The sequence below is a fragment of the Oryzias melastigma genome, linkage group LG16, assembly GCF_002922805.2.
Source record: "Oryzias melastigma strain HK-1 linkage group LG16, ASM292280v2, whole genome shotgun sequence".
Taxonomy (NCBI): domain Eukaryota; kingdom Metazoa; phylum Chordata; class Actinopteri; order Beloniformes; family Adrianichthyidae; genus Oryzias; species Oryzias melastigma.
Window position 1 is genome coordinate 18,012,097 of NC_050527.1, and position 18,644 is coordinate 18,030,740.

The 18,644-nt window shown below is 52.1% G+C and overlaps 3 protein-coding genes across 6 annotated transcripts in view; 2 read left to right on the top strand and 1 right to left on the bottom strand.

Moving 5' to 3' along the window:
- The window catches only part of etaa1 (ETAA1 activator of ATR kinase), a 3,675-nt gene extending 1,984 nt beyond the window's left edge, over window positions 1-1,691 (bottom strand). The window contains exons 1-4 of one of the 3 annotated variants that reach the window (XM_024267434.2): window positions 1,383-1,691; window positions 652-816; window positions 514-584; window positions 336-448 (exon numbers count right to left, since the gene is read on the bottom strand). In XM_024267434.2, the coding sequence (XP_024123202.1) occupies window positions 336-448; window positions 514-584; window positions 652-816; window positions 1,383-1,500 (467 nt within the window). In that variant the 5' untranslated portion in view covers window positions 1,501-1,691. Of the gene's footprint in view, window positions 1-335; window positions 449-513; window positions 585-651; window positions 817-1,056; window positions 1,285-1,382 lie in introns of those variants that run through there. The other 2 variants (XM_024267432.2, XM_036215876.1) reach the window with 2 other exon arrangements.
- Window positions 1,692-3,385: 1,694 nt separating this feature from the next.
- Window positions 3,386-12,668, top strand: spred2a (sprouty related EVH1 domain containing 2a). Its single transcript, XM_024267435.2, has 6 exons — window positions 3,386-3,744; window positions 4,388-4,562; window positions 4,928-5,096; window positions 5,240-5,304; window positions 6,732-6,887; window positions 8,255-12,668. The coding sequence occupies exons 1-6, from the start codon at window positions 3,719-3,721 to the stop codon at window positions 8,945-8,947; spliced, it is 1,284 nt and encodes a 427-aa protein (XP_024123203.1). The 5' UTR covers window positions 3,386-3,718; the 3' UTR covers window positions 8,948-12,668.
- Window positions 12,669-14,401: 1,733 nt separating this feature from the next.
- Window positions 14,402-18,371, top strand: LOC112143459 (ras-related protein Rab-1A). Of its 2 annotated transcripts, XM_024267447.2 has the most exons (6): window positions 14,407-14,602; window positions 15,903-15,975; window positions 16,058-16,153; window positions 16,232-16,327; window positions 16,924-17,055; window positions 17,466-18,371. In XM_024267447.2, exons 1-6 carry the CDS (start codon window positions 14,589-14,591, stop codon window positions 17,661-17,663), a joined length of 609 nt encoding a protein of 202 aa, XP_024123215.1. In that variant the 5' UTR covers window positions 14,407-14,588; the 3' UTR covers window positions 17,664-18,371. The 2 variants fall into 2 exon arrangements, with proteins under 2 accessions (XP_024123213.1, XP_024123215.1); XM_024267445.2 differs by having other exon boundaries at window positions 14,402-14,602; window positions 16,058-16,327.
- Window positions 18,372-18,644: the final 273 nt, after the last annotated feature.

Below are 18,644 nucleotides of genomic sequence, written 5' to 3' on the forward strand. Positions count from 1 at the left end.
TGATTTTATTTTTTTGCCATATCGCCCAGCCCTATGCACACGCCTGACCGACATGCACACGCCTGACCGACGTGCACACGCCTGACCGACGTGCACACTCCTCACATACATGCACACGCCTGACCGACGTACACAAGCATTGACTGACGTGCACACTCCTGACCGACGTGCACACTCCTGACCGACGTGCACACGCCTGACCAACGTGAACACGTGTGACCGACGTGCACACTCCTCACATACATGCACACCCCTGATCGACGTGCACACGCGGGACTAACGGTTCGGTTCTGCAGTCCGCCGGGTCCACAGGTTCTGCTGAGGTCCAGTCTCACCTCGGGGACTTCCTGCTGGTTCTGGCAGCTGGAACTTCCGGAGTGCAGGGGATGCTGGCGCTGTCGCCAATCCATTGCTGCAGGCTCGGTTCCGAGGTCCGCGGCCGGCCGTGCTGCACAGAAGCAGAGTTACTCAAGTGCACGAACGCGTGCACACACCCGACCCGGCAGCACCGACCTCTGGGGCGATCCTGCTGACGATCTGGGAGATGCTGACGGTTCCGTTGGACTGCTTCCCGGTTCTCCGGCCTGCAGACAGAACCTCCAGATCAGAACTTCTCCTTCACCCCGTCCTGCTCCAGGTGCTGCAGCTCACCTGGTCGCCGAGGCGACGGTGAGGCGCCGTCCCAGACGATGTCCTGCTGGAAGTCCGAGTCGCTGTGAGGAGACTCGGCGCTGGAAGCCGCCGGTCTGGGTCTGGGAATCCTGGTGGGAGTCTTGAATTCTGTGAGAAGTTCTGAGCTGGACCATCCCGCTCCGCCTGTCAGAAAAGGAAGGTATTGATGAGTTTAGCGTCCGGATGGTTCTGACCCATTTGTGGACCCTGGTGGGTTTCAGGCAGAGGTGACAGGAGGTTCTATTGGTTGCTTCCAGGTTCTAGAATCGATCCTGGCTGGTTCTGTTGCCGGTTCGGTCCGCTTGGCGTTGGCTGTGGATATGAGCGTGTCTGTCCTTCTGGTCCGGGTCAGTGGACCAACACCGGAGGTTCTGGAAGACAAACCTGGAGCAGGTTTCTGGGTTCCTGGCTGGAGGAGAACCCAGAGTCCACAGAACATCGCTCTGACCCGCTCCAGAACCAGAACCGGAGAGTTCTGCTTCTGACGGTTCCTCGGAGTCTCCTATAAGACTGAGAGGTTCTGGTTCCTGATGTTGGACCTTCTGGATCTGTAAAAGTTCCGGTTCAGCCTTTATGGTGACGTCACCACAACTCACAGAATGTGAACGTGATGACGTGAAAACGGTTCGACCCGCAGAAAGCGAAGATGTTCCGACAACCTTGAAGGAAGAAGCGGAACCGGAACCGACTGGACCGCGCGCGCCGCTCACCTCCGGCCCGCGGGGACTCCGCCGCGGTCTGCCTGCAGCTCCGGCTCAGGCGGTTCCCTCGCGGCGGTTTCGTTCCCGGTTCCGGCGGGGAGCAGAACCTTTCCCGCTCCTCGGTCATGGGGACCCGCTGGGGAAAACCGAGACGGAACCGGGTTCAGGTTTTCAGGCGAACCGAAAAAAGAGAGTTCGAAAGTCCCGCCATGTTTTCTTCCTCCCAGAGTTCCGTTCGGTGGGGCGTTCACTGTCAGAGAGCTACACGGAAAATCCACGATCATAAAGACGTTCAGATGAGAGAGAATGAAAAACCGACAGGTGAGCGAAACTAAACTACAGGTGAGCGAAACTAAACTACAGGTGAAGGAAACTACATTTCCTCTACATGAATTATCAACATCCGGTTGAGGACTAAAAATAAACTAATAATAGATTCAGGCTATTAAGGATCATTAATATCATTCATGTAATCAAACTAGAGCTGTCAGGCGATTACAATTTTTAATCGCGATTAATCGCATTTCCAGAGTTAACTCGCGATGAATCGCAAATTAATATGTGGCCTTTTTTTTAGGAAAAAATGTGTGGTTCGTGGAATTTAGCAGTTCTACATTAATTATGAAAACAATAATGACAGAATTAATAGTTTTCATCAGAAATACTTTATTTTGTAACATTGTATTGAGATAAACTTTCTTAACAATAAAAGGCTGTAACATAAAATGCCTAACAAAAGCCCAAGTGCAAGTGAAGGGCATTTTAAATTCAAAACTTCAATCAACGTTCAGTAAAATAAAATTAAAAAAACATCAAAAATAACATTTCCATAACACTTTCATGTTCATTTTTTGTCAGGACCAAATCTTTTCCTCCTCTGCTGAACTACAGTAATGAATGAAATAGAGATTTATCATTTCCAATGAACTTTTGTTTTTTAAAACATTAAAGACTGAGAAAAGCGGGATACACTGTGGATAGTTTGACAGTCTGTTACTGCCGCCGCGTTCTCTGGCTGCAGCTCGATGCAGCGACGTGTCCAGTGGAGATCACGCCATGAATATGCCGGCAGACAGACCGCTATGCTGGGGCTGGATCACGCTTAAACCTCCAGAACATTTAAAACGTCCCCCGGTGAGCTTGCTGTTCAGAACGTCGGGGGTCTGCAGCGCCGGACGCGAGCCGGTACCACCAGACGTGGAACTGGACGCGAACCGGAGCCGGGTTAGGGTGCAGGAGCTCTCCAGGTCCTAGTGCTGGCCGGTTTTAGCTCGCAGCTCGGAGGTTGGAGAGCCGCCGGTGATCTAGTGAGAGCAGCCGGTGAGTTATAGGGCGGGACGCCCGCGCGCGGTATGGAAAGGACGTATGAGAAAATCCGTGATTAATGCGTCAAAAAAATTGTCGGCGTCATGCACATGTGAAGTTAACGCAACAAATCTGACAGCTCTAAATCAAATTAAAAAAAGATCAGGAATTTGAGCAGAATCAGTGCTACATCCCAGGAACAAGTTCAAGGCCACGTAATCGTTCTTCGTTGTTATAACTGTGAAGGTTAAAATGACATAAACATGGTTTTGACACTACACACAGCAGAAACATTCAGGCTGCATTAATGTGGCAATAATGTGGCATGAACGCAGCATTAACATAGTATTAAAAGAGCAACAACACGGCTCTAATGTGGCGTTAATGTGGCGTTAGCATGCATTAAAGCAGCATTAACAGAGCTCTAAAGTGACACGAATGCGCCATGAACGCAGCATTAACATGACATGAATATGAAATGAACATTGGTGACGTTACATGACGTCATCACGCCTCCTGCTGTCAGTCAGTGGTTACTGCAGGAATCTATTGGATTTGATCCACTTTTGGTTGAAAAGATAAACAAACATCACCTCAAACACACCAAAAGTAAACAAATAACAAATGAAGAAAACACATAAGTGTAAACGGTTGGTATTATGGGATGTCACTGATTGAATAATGACATTTGTCCATGTGACTTCTCCCAAACGCACCGTTTGGTTCGTATTTCCCTCACTGTTATGTTGTGGTGGGACACGTGACTCTGCGGTCCTCCGGGTCTGACGTCACTCCGTCGCTGTCTCCCGGTCCAACATGGAGTGAGGAGGAGGAGGGATGGGGCTCTACCGGAGCCGTTCTGACCGACACCGGCGCGCCGGAGGACGCGGCCCGGCCTGAGGAGCGGATCCAGAACCAGAACGGCGCACGCGCACGCGGATCACTGAACCGAGCCGCGCGCCTCAGAGAAGCGCCGCCGCCGGCATGAAGAGTCCGCGCCGCGCGGCGGCTCCGCGCCACCGGAGGTGAACCGGGGAAAAATGAACGAGGACGCGCGCCCAGAGGAGTGAGTACCCCCGAGCCGCGCACACGCACGACCAGGTCGCAATAACAGCCCCCATACCCCCACCCCGCGCGTGCAGTGACAGGCCGCTCTGCGAGCTGCTGATCACGTGGTTCTGCCCTTCTTTGGAGCGAATCAGGGCCTGTTCTCCACCATCTTTGAACACGATCACAGCGCGCACGCGCATGCGTGTGTGCGGTGGTGGGGGGGGGGGGTCTCTGTAGAATAGACCTGAACCTTCATAAGTCCAGACCAGAACTCTGTGTGTCCAGATTATTGTGGCAGAAACTTCTCAAGAGTTCACCAGAACCAAAGGAACAAATCCAGGTCTCAGGAGACTTCCGGACCTCGGAGGAGACAGCCGGGTGTCGCAGGAGACCGCCGGACCTCGGAGGAGACCGCTGGACCTCGGAGGAGACCGCCAGACCTTGGAGGAGACCAATGGGTGTCGCAGGAGACCACCGGACCTCAGAGGAGACCGCCGGACATCAGAGGAGACTTCCGGACCTTGGAGGAGACCGCAGGGTCTCAGAGGAGACCGCTGGACCTCAGAGGAGACTTCCGGACCTTGGAGGAGAACGCCGGGTGTCAGAGGAGACCGCCGGGTGTCAGCAGACCACTAACCACCTTCTCCTCTGTGTTGCAGTGACAGCTACATCGTGCGCGTGAAGGCGGTGGTGATGACGAGAGATGAGTCCAGCGGCGGCTGGTTGGCGCAGGACGGCGGTCTCAGCAGAGTGGGCGTGTGCAGACTGCTGCCCGACCAGCTCCCGGGCCGGTTCTCCTTCCTCATCCACGGGGAGCGGCTGAAGGACCGGCAGGTGAGGCAGATTTACCTGAGTCTGGTTCAAAGTGTTGTTCTGCAGACTCGTTAGGGTGGTTCTGAAGGAAGCGGACCTTCTAGACGGGTCAAAGCTGTTCATTAGGAGCTCAAACTGAACCGCACTGAACCCTCCCACCCTCAGTTGTGGAACATCAAGCAAAAACACAAAGTGTTTACAAATAAACACACCAAAAAACAAGACATTTACCCCCCCCGGTGTGTGTGTGGAGGGGGGGGGTCAGCGCTCAGACCCAGATTGAGACGGACCTTCTGGGTCCGGACATTAAGACGTCAGATCCGAATGCTGCGTGGAAACGGTTTCTGCCTGATGAGGATCTTCTCCTGATGTGTCTCTCCGGTCAGGTGATCCTGAAATGCTTCTTAAAGAAAGACCTGGTGTACACCAAGGCCACGCCCACATTCCACCACTGGAAGGTCGACAACAGGAAGTGCGGCCTGACCTTCCAGAGTCCGTCTGATGCCCGAGCCTTCGACCGCGGCGTGAGGAAAGCTCTGGAGGACCTGACAGAAGGTAGGTGATGCTGGCAGACACATGGTCAGCATGGTCCTCAGAAAGTCTACCGTGACCTCCATGTGACCTCCACGTGACCTCCACGTGACCTCCACGTGACCTCCACGTGACCTCCACGTGACTCCGTGTCGTCTGTTCTCCAGGCTCCACCACGTCTTCCTCCACGCTGCAGAACGAAACTGAGCTGGGAGACGACGACGTGTTCACGGTGAGCTCTCCTAGTTTGGTATCACTGAACCTCTGAGCTGCACAGTTTGCAGGTCAAAGACCTGAAGACTCTGGTTCTGGTTCTGCCCAGAACTCCTCTATAATGGACTCAGAAGGCACCGTCAGAACCCGAGTGTGTTCAGCAAACATCTGTCATCCATCTCCTCCACTTGCCAAATATCATCCTCACAGGAAACTATTTCTGCGTTTAATCCATTCACTTCCAGCCAATCAAATCAACTGAAAAAAAGTGAAAGGAAATGGAGGCGGAGCCAAAGGGGAGTGGTTATTCTGACAGCTCCAGTATCTCAGGTTAGGTCAGGTTCTCCTTTGTGGGAAATCCTCCACTAGAGGGTGCCTCAGTAAAATCCATTGACTGTATATGCAAAGTGGACAGCGTGGCCCCGCCCCCCTGGCGTTCCAAACAGGAAGATCTCACAATCCCATAGACTTCTCTAGAGATATAAACACTAAATTGTAGTTTAAGTTGTTCAAGTTATAAACTGACCAATCAGATGCCTCAGTAAAAGTGGGCGGAGCCTACTGCCCCCACCTTCAAGGTGGATTAACAGATTCTCCCTTAAGTGGAAGGGGCGTGGCCTTCCAACAAGCTCTCTCCTGACTGGTGAGAGTAGTTACCATAGAAACGTTGACTCAGACCGACCAATCACAGCTCCCTGACGACGTCTGGCTCCAACATGGCGGCGTCCGTATCGTGGAAAACTGCCACTGAATTGACCTAATTTGGTTAAAGTTGGAATAACGCATTTTCTGTTTGGGGGGGTCACACTCGCTCAGTCCAGTTCTCTGATACTGTCAGTGCTAAGTTCCATGTTACACAGTTTAGTTTAGACTCCAGAAACCAGCCCATCGGCATTATGGGAAACAGGAGAGCAAACCTAATCTCACATTCATCGCAGAAAAACTACAAGAATTAGAGAATAAATTCAAGATAAAATCATTAAAAGATTCTGATGCTGAAAATCCAAACGAACAAAAACTACAGAAACTCAATAAACCGAAAATCATGCGTCAGGATGGAGAAGGTCACGCTGCCGTTATCTCTGGGTCAAATGGATTCATTTGGGAAGTGAAGATAAATCCATGGAAGTATTTTTCCTTCTATTTATTTAGTGTGATTAAAGTAAAAACGACTCGTTCGTAAATGTATAAAATAAGCAAACGTCAGAAACCATCAGAACTGGAGAACGACGCAGAAGTTCATTCTACACGCCGACCAGCGAATAACAGACCAGCTCTGAACAAATAATGAGAACCAGCAAACGGAAAGCTCCTTCACCAAACACCTCATGCATCTAGCCAGCAGACGTTCCTCTGGACCAGGAATCTGGATCCTTCATGGTTTTAGCAGGAACAGGAAGTCTTCACGGCTCCTCCCACCAACATCTCCTCCTCTCTGTCCTCCAGACAGCCACTGACAGCTCCTCCAACTCCTCTCAAAGGAGAGAGCCGGCGATGCCCGCCTGGCCTCCAGCCTATTTCTGTGAACCCCGCCGGCACCACTGCATTCTGGGACATTTCTACGAGCAGCCCCGAGCCTTGGACCACTGCTTCCTGGAGCAGGTGAGTCGCCTCACAGATGGATATAGTCACAGTTCAGTCTGATCAGTTCTTTGAAACGGAAAAAAATGTGTCTAACCCTTCTGTTACTCATGCTTCACCTGACGCAGGTGTGCCTGTTGGGGGCGTGGCAATTTGCTTTAAAGTCACAATCACAAGAAATGTAACAGAAACGCGGTAGGAATAGGGCCAAAACGCGGCATAGAAACATGGAGTGTGGCGAGAACAGGGTGAAAACGCACCGGGAACACTGCGGAAATTGGTTCGGAATGTTGCAGGAATGGGTCAGGAAAACAGCGGGAATGTGGTAGAAACGCGGCGGGAATGTGTCGGGAATTTGGTGGGAAAGTGATAGGAGCATGTCAGGAACGCGGTGGGAATGTTTCAAATGGGAATGTGATGGGAGTCTGTCAGGAACGCAGCGAGAATGTGGTGGGAATCTGTCAGGAATCTGGCGGAAGTGTGTCAGGAACAAGGGGGGGAATGCGTCAGAAAGGTGGTGGGAATGTGGTGGGAATGTGGCGGGAATGTGGTGGGAATGTGTCAGGAATGCGCAGAAATGTGATGGGAATGTTTTAGAGCCTGATTGGAATGTTTTTGGAGTGTGGTGGGAATGTTTCAGGAACACCGTGGGAATGTTTTAGGAATGTCGTGGGAATGTGTCAGGAACGTAGCGGGAATGTGTCAGGATCGCGGTGGGAATGTGTCAGGAACTTAGTGGGAATGTGTCAGGAACGTGATGGGAATGTTTTAGGAATGTGGTGGGAATGTGGCGGGAATGTGGTGGGAATGTGTCAGGAATGCGGCAGAAATGTGATGGGAATGTTTTAGAGCCTGATTGGAATGTTTTTGGAGTGTGGTGGGAATGTTTCAGGAACACAGTGGGAATGTTTTAGGAATGTGGTGGGAATGTGTCAGGAACGCGGTGGGAATGTGTCAGGAACTTAGCGGGAATGTGTCAGGAATGTGATGGGAATGTTTTAGGAATGTCGTGGGAATGTGTCAGGAACGCGGTGGGAATGTGTCAGGAACTTAGCGGGAATGTGTCAGGAATGTGATGGGAATGTTTTAGGAATGTGATGGGAATGTTTTAGGAATGTCGTGGGAATATGTCAGGAACATAGCGGGAATGTGTCAAGAATGCAGTGGGAATGTTTAATGAACACAGCGGGAATGTTTTAGGAATGTGGTGGGAATGTGTCAGGAACGTAGCGGGAATGTGTCAGGTTCCCAGTGGGAATGTTTTAGGAATGTGGTGGGAATGTGTCAGGAGCACATAAGGAATGTCTCTTTATGACAGTATGGAAATCCTCCACGCCGCACCGCGTGGACCCACTTTCACCCCCTCCATGTGGTCCCTGTGTTTGCAGGCGGTGCACATAATTCCGCATCATGTCGGCTTCCAGGTGGACGAGGAAGACATCGTACGCATCAACCCTCGAGAGCGAAGCTGGCTCACCGGCTACGAGGACTACCGGCACGCCAACTCCACCCAGGACAACATGGCGCCGCCCCACACCCCGGACACCTACGTACACTTCACCAAGAACGAAGGCCCCAAACGGGACCACCCCTACCCGTTCCCGCTGAGCTGCAGCGTTCGGCCGTGCTGTGACAGCAAGGCGGGCTGCGGGGAGCTGGCGGGGGGCCACAGGACGGTGGTGACTCTGCCCCCGAGGGCCCTACCGCCCAAATGCAAACGCCACGCGGAAGACAAGGAGCATTTCCGCTGCGTCTACTGTCAGGATGTGTTCAAGCAGGAGGAGAACTGGCGGGGCCGCTGCCAGGAGGCCCCAGACCCCGTTCAGACCTGCATCCGGCGCGTCAGCTTCATCTGGTGCGCCGACAGCCTGCTCTACCACTGCATGTCCGACCCGGAGGGCGACTACTCCGACCCGTGCTCCTGCGACACCAGAGACGAGCACTTCTGCCTGCGCTGGACGGCGCTGGTGGGCCTGTCCCTGCTGGCGCCCTGCATGTGCTGCTACGGGCCGCTGCGGGCGTGCCACCGCTGCGGCGTGGCCTGCCACTGCTGCGGTGGAAAACACAAAGCAGTGGGCTGAGGCGCCGGAGCCCCGCCCACCCTTGAGACCACTTGCCAATGAAAACCGCTGTGATTTCTGTCGTTTGTCTTGATCTCCGGGACGCAGACGCTGGTCTGGATTCAGATCCTGGTTCTCCTCTGTGAAGTTCAGGTCTAAACATCCAGTTTGTTCCCAGAGAAAACATTCATTCAGTGGATAAATGTCTCATTCCGTGGTGTCGCCGTGCACATGCAGTTCCAAAGCCTTCATACCAAATCCCACCAGCACCAGGTGGGCCTGATGCTACAGAAGATGCTGACCAACCGGTGAAGGGCGGACTCTGCCGGTTTCTGCCTGGAGAAGTCAATCCTGGTTCATTTGACATGGTCAAGGAACTTGAATGTTTTCAGGACCAAAGGACCCCGTCCTCTGATCGAATGACTTCAGTCTCAGCTCTGGTGCTGCCGGGGATCTTCCTAAAGCGGACTCCTTTGGACAAGAGGAAAACATACGGGGGGCCAGGGGGGTCTCCTGAACCAGGTCTAACTGGGTTAACTGAAGACCCTTCTGCCCCAGAGTCTGGACCAGTTCTGTCCTGGAAACTGTGAGCCATGCATGGATCCAGCTGTGCGCCGCCTTGTTTTCCGTTTGGTATTTTGGAAAAGTTGTTGAACAGACTGAGAGTCGTGAGGTTTTCTGTACATAGTGACAAATCCGGAGCCGTGTTTGTGGAGATGTCATTTTCCTCGCGTGTTTCCGATCTTCAGTGTTGTCATGTCTGCAGACTCGGTGAAGTTTCAGCCTTAAAACGTTACCAGGAGATACCAGGAGAGGCAGTCAGAGGGGGACACAGTATGGCAGACCCGCAGACCTGTAGGCCTGTAGACCTGTAGACCTGTAGACCTGTAGACCTGCAGACCTGGAGACCTGCAGACCTGGAGACCTGCAGACCTGTAGACCTGCAGACCTGTAGACCTGCAGACCTGGAGACCTGCAGACCTGGAGACCTGTAGACCCGTAGACCTGCAGACCTGTAGAAATGGAGACCTGTAGACCTGCAGACCTGTAGAAATGGAGACCTGTAGACCTGCAGACCTGCAGACCTGTAGACCTGCAGACCTGTAGAAATGGAGACCTGTAGACCTGCAGACCTGTAGACCTGCAGACCTGTAGACCTGCAGACCTGTAGACCTGTAGACCTGTAGACCTGCAGACCTGCAGACCTGTAGACCTGCAGACCTGTAGACCTGTAGACCTGCAGACCTGCAGACCTGTAGACCAGCAGACCTGGAGACCTGTAGACCTGCAGACTGCAGCTCCAGTCTGGGTTCCTTCAGAGTGGGATGGAATCATGTGATCAGAAGCTGTCAGGTGTCATTCGGACCAACATTCAGAGTCACATCCATCCGTTCAGACGAGACGTTCAAAGACTCGTTCACTGCTAAAGCAGAAGAACTGGTGGACAATGAGGTTCAGTCGTCATGGAAACGTCACTCTCAGAGACAAACAAACATTAACGTGAAGCTGGGAGTCCATTTGAAATGTCTTTCTGTTATTCACTGGTTCTGTTCGGATGGTTCTGGTCCTCTGATCCGGTGAGATGAAGGAATGTGTTTAGATGGAGACAAACCTGGAAGAGTTTCTGTAGGATTGTTCAGAAGGACACAGACGGACCAAGAGGATGGATCCTGATGGGTTCTGATGGATCCTGATGGGTTCTGATGGATCCTGATGGGTTCTGATGGATTCTGATGGATTCTGATGGATCCTGATGGATTCTGAATGATCCTGATAGATTATCCTTGGTTCTGATGGATCCTGATGGGTTCTGATGAATCCTGATGGGTTCTGATGGATTCTGATGGATTCTGAATGATCCTGATAGATTATCCTTGGTTCTGATGGATTCTGATGGGTTCTGATGGATTCTGATGGGTTCTGATGGGTTCTGATGGATTCTGAATGATCCTGATAGATTATCCTTGGTTCTGATGGATCCTGATGGGTTCTGATGGATCCTGATGGGTTCTGATGGATTCTGATGGATTCTGATGGGTTCTGATGGATTCTGAATGATCCTGATAGATTATCCTTGGTTCTGATGGATTCTGATGGGTTCTGATGGATTCTGATGGGTTCTGATGGATTCTGAATGATCCTGATGGATCCTGATGGATTCTGATGGGTTCTGATGGGTTCCGAAGGATTCTGATGGATTCTGAATGATCCTAAAGGATTCTGAGGGGTTCCGATGGGTTCTGATGGGTTCTGATGAGTTCTGATGGGTTCTGAATGATCCTGATGGGTTCTGATGGGTTCTGATGGGTTCCGATGAGTTCTGATGGGTTCTGATGGGTTCTGAATGATCCTGATGGGTTCTGTGCGTTCACAGTCCTACTCTCCATCAGTACTGCAGTGTTTAGGTCTTTCTGCTTCTGATCCCGGACAGAAACTCAAACTTTTTATTTGAACTGAAGCTCCTCCCACCGGCCTCAGGACGGAGACCCGGCGGCAACATCCTGACCGCGGTGTTCTGGGCTCGGTGCAGATGTTTTTGGGTTTGAGTCCGGGTTCTGTGTTCACGGCTTTGGGAAAGAACAGACTTTGGTGTGTTGGGATGAAGACGCGGCGTTTGTCCGGCACCTGCGGGGGTGGGGTCTGCGTACACGTTGTGGCGGTCGCTTGCTGAGCCGCTGCAGTATTCCAGTTACCGTCCTGCTTTCCATCCCGCTCCCCCATCCTCACTAATGGGGGGGTCATCCATAGTGACCCTGACGGGGGAACGTTGTGGGTCAGCTGACCTGAAAACCTTCCTGATGGAACAAACGTGGGTCATTTGGGGAAGGTCGGCGTGCAGGACGCTGCAGCACAGAGCCGCTGCCTCTGGCGGTGATCTGGTTTCCTGTGGCGTGTCTGCTCCTGGTCTCAGACATGATCCTCATCAGACGTGTCACTGCCACGCTCACCGCTCCGCCTGGACAGGCAATCTGACAGACGACAAAGCTCTGGCTGCCGTTACCATGACGACGGCTTACCTGTGAGGGGGCTGACGTTAGCCGCAGGAAGTGAGCGCTGAGGCTAAACCGTCAGCGTTCCTGATGTTCTGTGAAGCTCAATGAAGAACCAAAGCGCTGACCTGAGGCCCTGAGAGCGCCAAGGGGTCCAGGTCAAACTGAACCGTCCCGGCGTGGATGCACGGCGCTCAGGTGAACGCTGGTTCGTCTCAGCCTCGCTGTGATGCTGAGTCAGCAGAACCGCTGTCCAGAGGTTCTCACCTGGTTGGAGATCATTCCCGCCTCCATGGAACCAGAAATCACAGGAGTCTGAAGGTGAGCTGCAGCACCTGTGCGTGGAACCAGAAGCTCCGCCCTCGTGGTTCCAGTTCTGAACTGCAGCACAGTTTGGGTTGGGACGTCCAGACTGGAGGGCTTGGTCCTGGAGGTTCCGCCTCTTCATGACGGCGTGAATCGGTGCAGACGTCAGCGGTCCACGCCGCAGCTGTGAGGTCAGAAGCCGTCACGTCGTGGAGGCGTGGCCTCATCCGGCTCGGCTCAGCCTGGCGTCTCCGTCGAGTCACAGCTGCAAGAGATGAACGTTTTTCTACACGGACGAGTCGTTTCTACTGGTGGAAGCATCAGAACTTCATACATGTGGATCAGGTGTATGCTGTACATTTTCAGTTCTATTTTTTTATTGTTTTTAAAATGGTCGATGTATCCGAGACTAAAACATCATCTGGACATTAAAGGTGAATCCTCGATGTTTGAGTTTGTTCTTGTTTTCTAACTGGGACCGGAGACGTGTGGTCACCGGAGAGACGGCGGTCCGTCTTTGTGGAGCGGAAGGATCAGAAACACGTTTATCTGTCTGATGTCTGGAGGAAACTGAAGAGTTCTGCTCCTGAACTGATGCTGGTTCTTCACGACAGCAGAAGCAAAGCTAAAGTGTTTATTATTACCACTTCAGGACTCCACGGCGTTCAGGAATCCTTCTGAGAAACCGCCGTTCTCCTCTTTCAACCCCTTTAGCTGAAGGAAACCTCCACTTTAACACAGGTCGATGTTTCACCCACTGAAACATCCGGGACCTCTGTGTCCCAGACGCTGCAGGAGAAGCAGAAGAAGAACGTGATGACTTCAGGCCGACTCAGGTGTACCCGCTTCACTTCTGTGCTGTTTTAGGAACATAAAGAATGTTCTGACAGCAGCGCTCCTGCAGACCCCTGTTTCAGCTTCCTGTTTCAGCTCCCTGTTTCAGCTCCTGCAGACCCCTGTTTCAGCTTCCTGTTTCAGCTTCCGGTTTCAGCTTCCTGTAGACCCCTGTTTCAGCTTCCTGTATAACCCTGTTTCAGCTTCCTGTTTCAGCTCCTGCAGACCCCTGTTTCAGCTTCCTGTTTCAGCTTCCTGCAGACCCCTGTTTCAGCTTCCTGTTTCAGCTTCCGGTTTCAGCTCCTGCAGACCCCTGTTTCAGCTTCCGGTTTCAGGTTCCTGTAGACCCCTGTTTCAGCTTCCTGTTTCAGCTTCCTGTAGACCCCTGTTTCAGCTCCTTGTTTCAGCTTCCTGTTTCAGCTTCCTGTTTCAGCTCCTGCAGGAGGACAACAGGCGGATCATCTTTACAGAAGCATAAAACATCTCAGCAAATTCCTTCTTTTGAAGCATCAGCATGTGGAAATGTTTCATGTTTTTATGGAGTAGAACTCAAATATTAACTGAATATTTGACAAAAGTGCCATAGAACAAAGTTTATGTTCCAACGTTATAAAGTCGGGAATATTCCAAGTCCTAATCTATTCTAGATTATGATGCTGTTGGAGGTTTTCTGTCTTTTATTCCAACTCACATTTATCCTCATCCTGTCAGCTCAGCTGCTGCCTTATAGTTTTTTCTTTTATCATATTTGTTTTTCTTATTTGCAGCAAAAACTTTAAGCCTCATGAACAGAAACAGATAAAACAACAGAAGAATTAAATAATGTTACTTAAGTTGAAGTAAAATGTATTTATTTAAGCAAGTAACAACAATTAACACTTTGAATGAAATATCGAATCATTCTTCAAACTTAAAAAGCGACTGAGACTAAATAAAAGAGTTTATGTACTTTTTCATTCTGATTTAAAGCTGCTTTACCCTGACGAACAGAAGGTTAAAACAAATCAGTTAATAAAGTAAAACAGTCAGATTTTTTAACATAGTAAAAGTATTGTTTTCATTACAAATGTACTGAAGGAAAAGTAACAAAATACTGTACAGAGAAACGACTCTTCTGAGAGTTCGTCATCATTTATAAGTTAACAAAGTTCCTGTTGAATAAATAAATAGATCGGTTAGAATTATTTTACAATGTTTGTTTTATGGGGGTGTAGTGATCCATTAATTACATTAACCTGATCCAACCGTCTGAGGCAGAATCAGATCAACATAAACCACTAAAACAGGCTGAAAACAGGATCTGTGAAAACATCGAAACTACAGTACCCAGGATGCCCCGCGCCTGGTATTTCCGGGTGGTTTGTAGTCGAACAGCCATATTTGATTCGATTAGTGTAGCTGCGACGGTTTAGCCAGACAGATCTTGACGCAAAAACTGCGGTTTTTCGTGAGTGTGAGGCCGCGTTCAGGTTCGCCTTCACCGAACTCCAGCTGCACTTCCCGCCACGACAGAGTCCAGTCCGCCGACAGCCATGAACCCGGAATAGTAAGTCCGGTTCTGTGTGGGGAGAGGACGGCTCGCAGCTGTCACTTCACCGGGAAGCTAAGCTAGGCTAAGGGCAGCTAGCCGGGCGGACCGGAACCTCTACCGGACGTTCCGCCGTCTGACAGCCGCGCGGTTCGGCTCCAGCCCCGCCGCTCACGGGGTTTGACCCGGAACCACGCGCCGTCAAGACACTCGGACCGCGGTTCCGAGACCGGAGACGTCCGTCTGTGCGGTGGAGCTAATGGCTAACCGGGAGGCTAACGGCGCGGTTCCGAAGCTCTGCTTACGCTGACAGCTCGTTACCGGGACCCGGGCTCGGTTCTGCTGATTCACTCTTGTTCTCACTGTTCAAACGGGCCGAGTCGAGCCGGGCCGGGCCGGGCCGGGCCGTGACAAAGGCAAACAGGAAGTAGCTTTGGTAACGATTGTTTTCTGTGTCTGGGAGTTCCGGCGGGTTCGTTCACGCGCTCAGATGTCAGGAATGTTCTTCTGGGTCAGGAGGAGATCAGAACCAGGACGAGCGTGTCCACAAAGAATGGACCGAGCTGGAAAGATCACGTGACTAAAGTGTGGTGCATCCTCAGAGGCTGCAGATGATGATGATGATGATGATGATGGAGCATCTTCATCATGATTGACAGCTCCGGGACTTGGTAGACCTGAACAGGGGAGGGGGGGTGCAGAGGTCCAGAGGTCCTCCTGAACCGGTCTTCTGGATCTGCTTGGAGGCCTATTGGACCAAAAGATTCATGGAGTGGTTCCGTCAGAAGAGGTTCTGGTTCAGTCAGAATAGGTTCTGGTTCCGTCAGAAGAGGTTCTGGTTCAGTCAGAAGAGGTTCTGGTTCCGTCAGAAGAGGTTCTGGTTCCTACAGCTGCTGGAGGTCAGAAAAGGTTTTCTGTGTCATTGTGGTTCGTCTGTGATGAGCGTCGTCATGGTAACCGAGTTGTGTGTGTGAAAGTGTGACTCTAGGAATCCACAGGAGAAAGTTAACCAGATGTTACCTGGAGCTGCTGCAGGTGATGTGGCTCCGCCCACAAATCTCACCTGAAGCAGGCAAAATGTTTCTTTTCTTCGTTCCTGAATCCAAACGCTCTGACTGTCCCTGACCGTACCTGTCCCTGGACGTACCTGTCCCTGGACGTACCTGTACCTGTCCGTACCTGTACCTGACCGTACCTGTACCTGACCGTACCTGTCCCTGGACGTACCTGTCCCTACCTGTTCGTACCTGACCGTACCAGACCATACCTGTACCTGACCTTACCTGTTCATACCTGACAGTGTGCTTCCTCCTTACAGCGACTATTTATTCAAGCTGCTCCTCATCGGGGATTCCGGCGTAGGAAAGTCCTGCCTCCTCCTGCGGTTCGCTGTGAGTAATCTCCACGCCAGAACGCCGTTTTTCTGAGTGGCGGCGCGAGCGGCCTCTCACTCACCTGTGTGTGTTTGTACAGGACGACACGTACACAGAGAGCTACATCAGCACCATCGGCGTTGACTTTAAGATCCGGACCATCGAGCTGGACGGGAAGACCATCAAGCTGCAGATCGTGAGTGTTGGTCCTTCCCCAGGTCTGGGGGTCCGGGGGGGTCGTCTGCATCGCTCACAGGCTCTGCTCCGCCTACAGTGGGACACCGCCGGTCAGGAGAGGTTTCGAACCATCACATCCAGCTACTACAGAGGAGCCCACGGCATCATCGTGGTGTACGATGTGACGGACCAGGTGAGCCTGTGCTGCAGTCCGAGCGTCTCAGTCATGTGACTCGTTGCTTCACCTGAGGTCAGACTTCTGTCTCCGTGGTGGTTTGGTTCTTGGACAGACTCTCGCGTCCGCCGCCTCTCTTTTGACGCCTGTCAAAGTTACTGCAGATCAACGCCAACGTTTCTGGACTTCATTGGTTGCCATGTCCTGGAAAACATGGATGATGTTGTGCGAGCAGCAGGATTGAAATGATTATGAAACGGCGTTTTCCTATCTGCTGTTCAACCCTCATGAAGGCCCAAAGCGCTTTCAGTCTTCACACACATCAGCACTGATGGGGGGTCGGTGCCTTGCCAAAGGGCACTTTAACACCGGGGCAGGCAGAGAGGGAATTGAACAATCAGAGGTCAGTCGCTCTACCTCTGAGGATTCAGTTTGTTCCTGTGTTTCCTGAAGGCACCACGCGCTCTCCGTTCACGTCAGACTTCATACTTTTATTCTGAAAAACAGAATTTGCCCTTCACCTTCAGCTTTTATTTTTTAGCTGAAGATGATTGAATGTTTTGTCTGTTTGTCAGAAAAGTTGGACTCTAATGTGATCTGTGACCGTCTGTCAGGAGTCCTTCAACAACGTCAAGCAGTGGCTGCAGGAGATCGACCGCTACGCCAGCGAGAACGTCAACAAGCTGCTGGTGGGGAACAAGTGTGACCTCACCACCAGGAAGGTGGTGGACTACACCACCGCCAAGGTACGCCCGCCCATCCATGTCCTCGTAGAACAGGAAGCTGAGCTCAGACTTCCTGCAGGCTGGGGGAGGGGCCTCCACGCCAGCTCATGTTCTGTCTGCTCTGACCATTCACGCCGATGACATCAGAGCTCAGCTTCCTCTGTCAAAATAAAACACCGTCACGCTTTCAAAATAAGTTTTCTAACACAGTGACGTAAACATGCTGAAACGAGCAGAAGGTGATTCCTGTTGGATGAGAATCCTCAGGTGTGCTGGTCCCACCGCGGCTCTGTGCCCCCCACCCCCCACCTGGGGTTTTACTGTCACAGCAGCCTCCATGTTTGTGAGCGATGCTACAGTTCTGTGCTGCTCATGAACAGGAAGTGCACATTTGATGCCACGCCCCTCTTCACCCCTTTGTCCGTCCGCAGGAGTTTGCCGACAACCTGGGCATCCCCTTCCTGGAGACGAGCGCCAAGAGCGCCACCAACGTGGAGCAGGCCTTCATGACCATGGCGGCCGAGATCAAGAAGAGGATGGGCCCCGGGGCCACGGCGGGGGCCGGCGAGAAGTCCAACGTGAAGATCCAGAGCAAGCCGGTCAACCCGTCGCCCGGCGGCTGCTGCTGAGAGCCGGAGCGCCGCCACCAGAACCCGCCCCTCAGCCCACGAGCAGCCTCAATGTTACCATGGTTACAGGGAGAGAAAGGCAGGCAGGCAGCACGGCTCTGTAACGGTGCAGATTCCCACCCTTTATCAGTGATAGACCATAGGACGGTAAGCCCCGCCTCCACAGAAAACGCCGCTCCTTTGATTCACTCGAACTGGAAACACGTCAAACATTCACCTGCTGATTGTGCTGCTCTCCACCGCCGTGCAGAGCAGCACAACACGAGCACGCCGCGCCACGCGGAGCTCATGCTTCAGCCAGCACTGTGCACGCCCACTCGGCTCCGCCCCCTCAGTCCATGTGCCTTGATGGCCGGAGGCTCCTGGTTCACGCCTTCATCCGTCTGCTCCGCAGCAGCCCACATTCCTGTGCACGAAGGGCGCTGTGAGCGCGCTCCGCACCCGCTCCGAGCGCGCTCACAGCGCCCCCCGCTGGTGCTGTTCACGCAGGAAGCATGTGCTCCCGGGGGGGCGCCGGCCCCACCAGCACAGGTCTAAAGGTTCCTGTAAACTGTATATATTTATACATAAATGTAAGAAGGTGTTTGCAGGTAGCTTAGAGGCCGTACGGAGAGTAGCTGGACGTAGAAATCTCGGCACGTTTGTGGCTGCGGACGTGACTTTTTGTGGCACAATGTTCATTAAAAGAATGAAGGAGATCTTTGATAAGAACTGGTCCGGCTCTTCTTTCTTCTCTGACCTCCACCGTGACGAGTTTCCTCCATCAGGGAGCTCAACCTGTCCTCTCAGTGGAACCATGGACCCCACCGCTCGGGTCCAAACTCCTTCACTGCTCTAAAACGGGTTTGCTGCTTTGTTTTGTGTTCTTAATTCTTAACTGGAGTTTCCCAGAAGTCTGTGTGATAAACCAGTGAGCCTCGATGCTCGTAGACCACCTCAGTCTGAACGATCAACGATTAATAAAATCCATTTAGCACATGA

What these genes read in the sequence shown, in the direction of transcription:
- spred2a (XM_024267435.2), top strand. Translation starts at nt 3,719, where the DNA reads ATGAACGAGGACGCGCGCCCAGAGGA. An exon ending in AGCGGCTGAAGGACCGGCAG is followed by an intron (nt 4,563 to 4,927) that starts GTGAGGCAGATT and finishes CTCTCCGGTCAG; the next exon opens with GTGATCCTGAAATGCTTCTT. An exon ending in GAGACGACGACGTGTTCACG is followed by an intron (nt 5,305 to 6,731) that starts GTGAGCTCTCCT and finishes TCTGTCCTCCAG; the next exon opens with ACAGCCACTGACAGCTCCTC.
- LOC112143459 (XM_024267445.2), top strand. An exon ending in TGTACGATGTGACGGACCAG is followed by an intron (nt 16,328 to 16,923) that starts GTGAGCCTGTGC and finishes ACCGTCTGTCAG; the next exon opens with GAGTCCTTCAACAACGTCAA. An exon ending in TGGACTACACCACCGCCAAG is followed by an intron (nt 17,056 to 17,465) that starts GTACGCCCGCCC and finishes GTCCGTCCGCAG; the next exon opens with GAGTTTGCCGACAACCTGGG.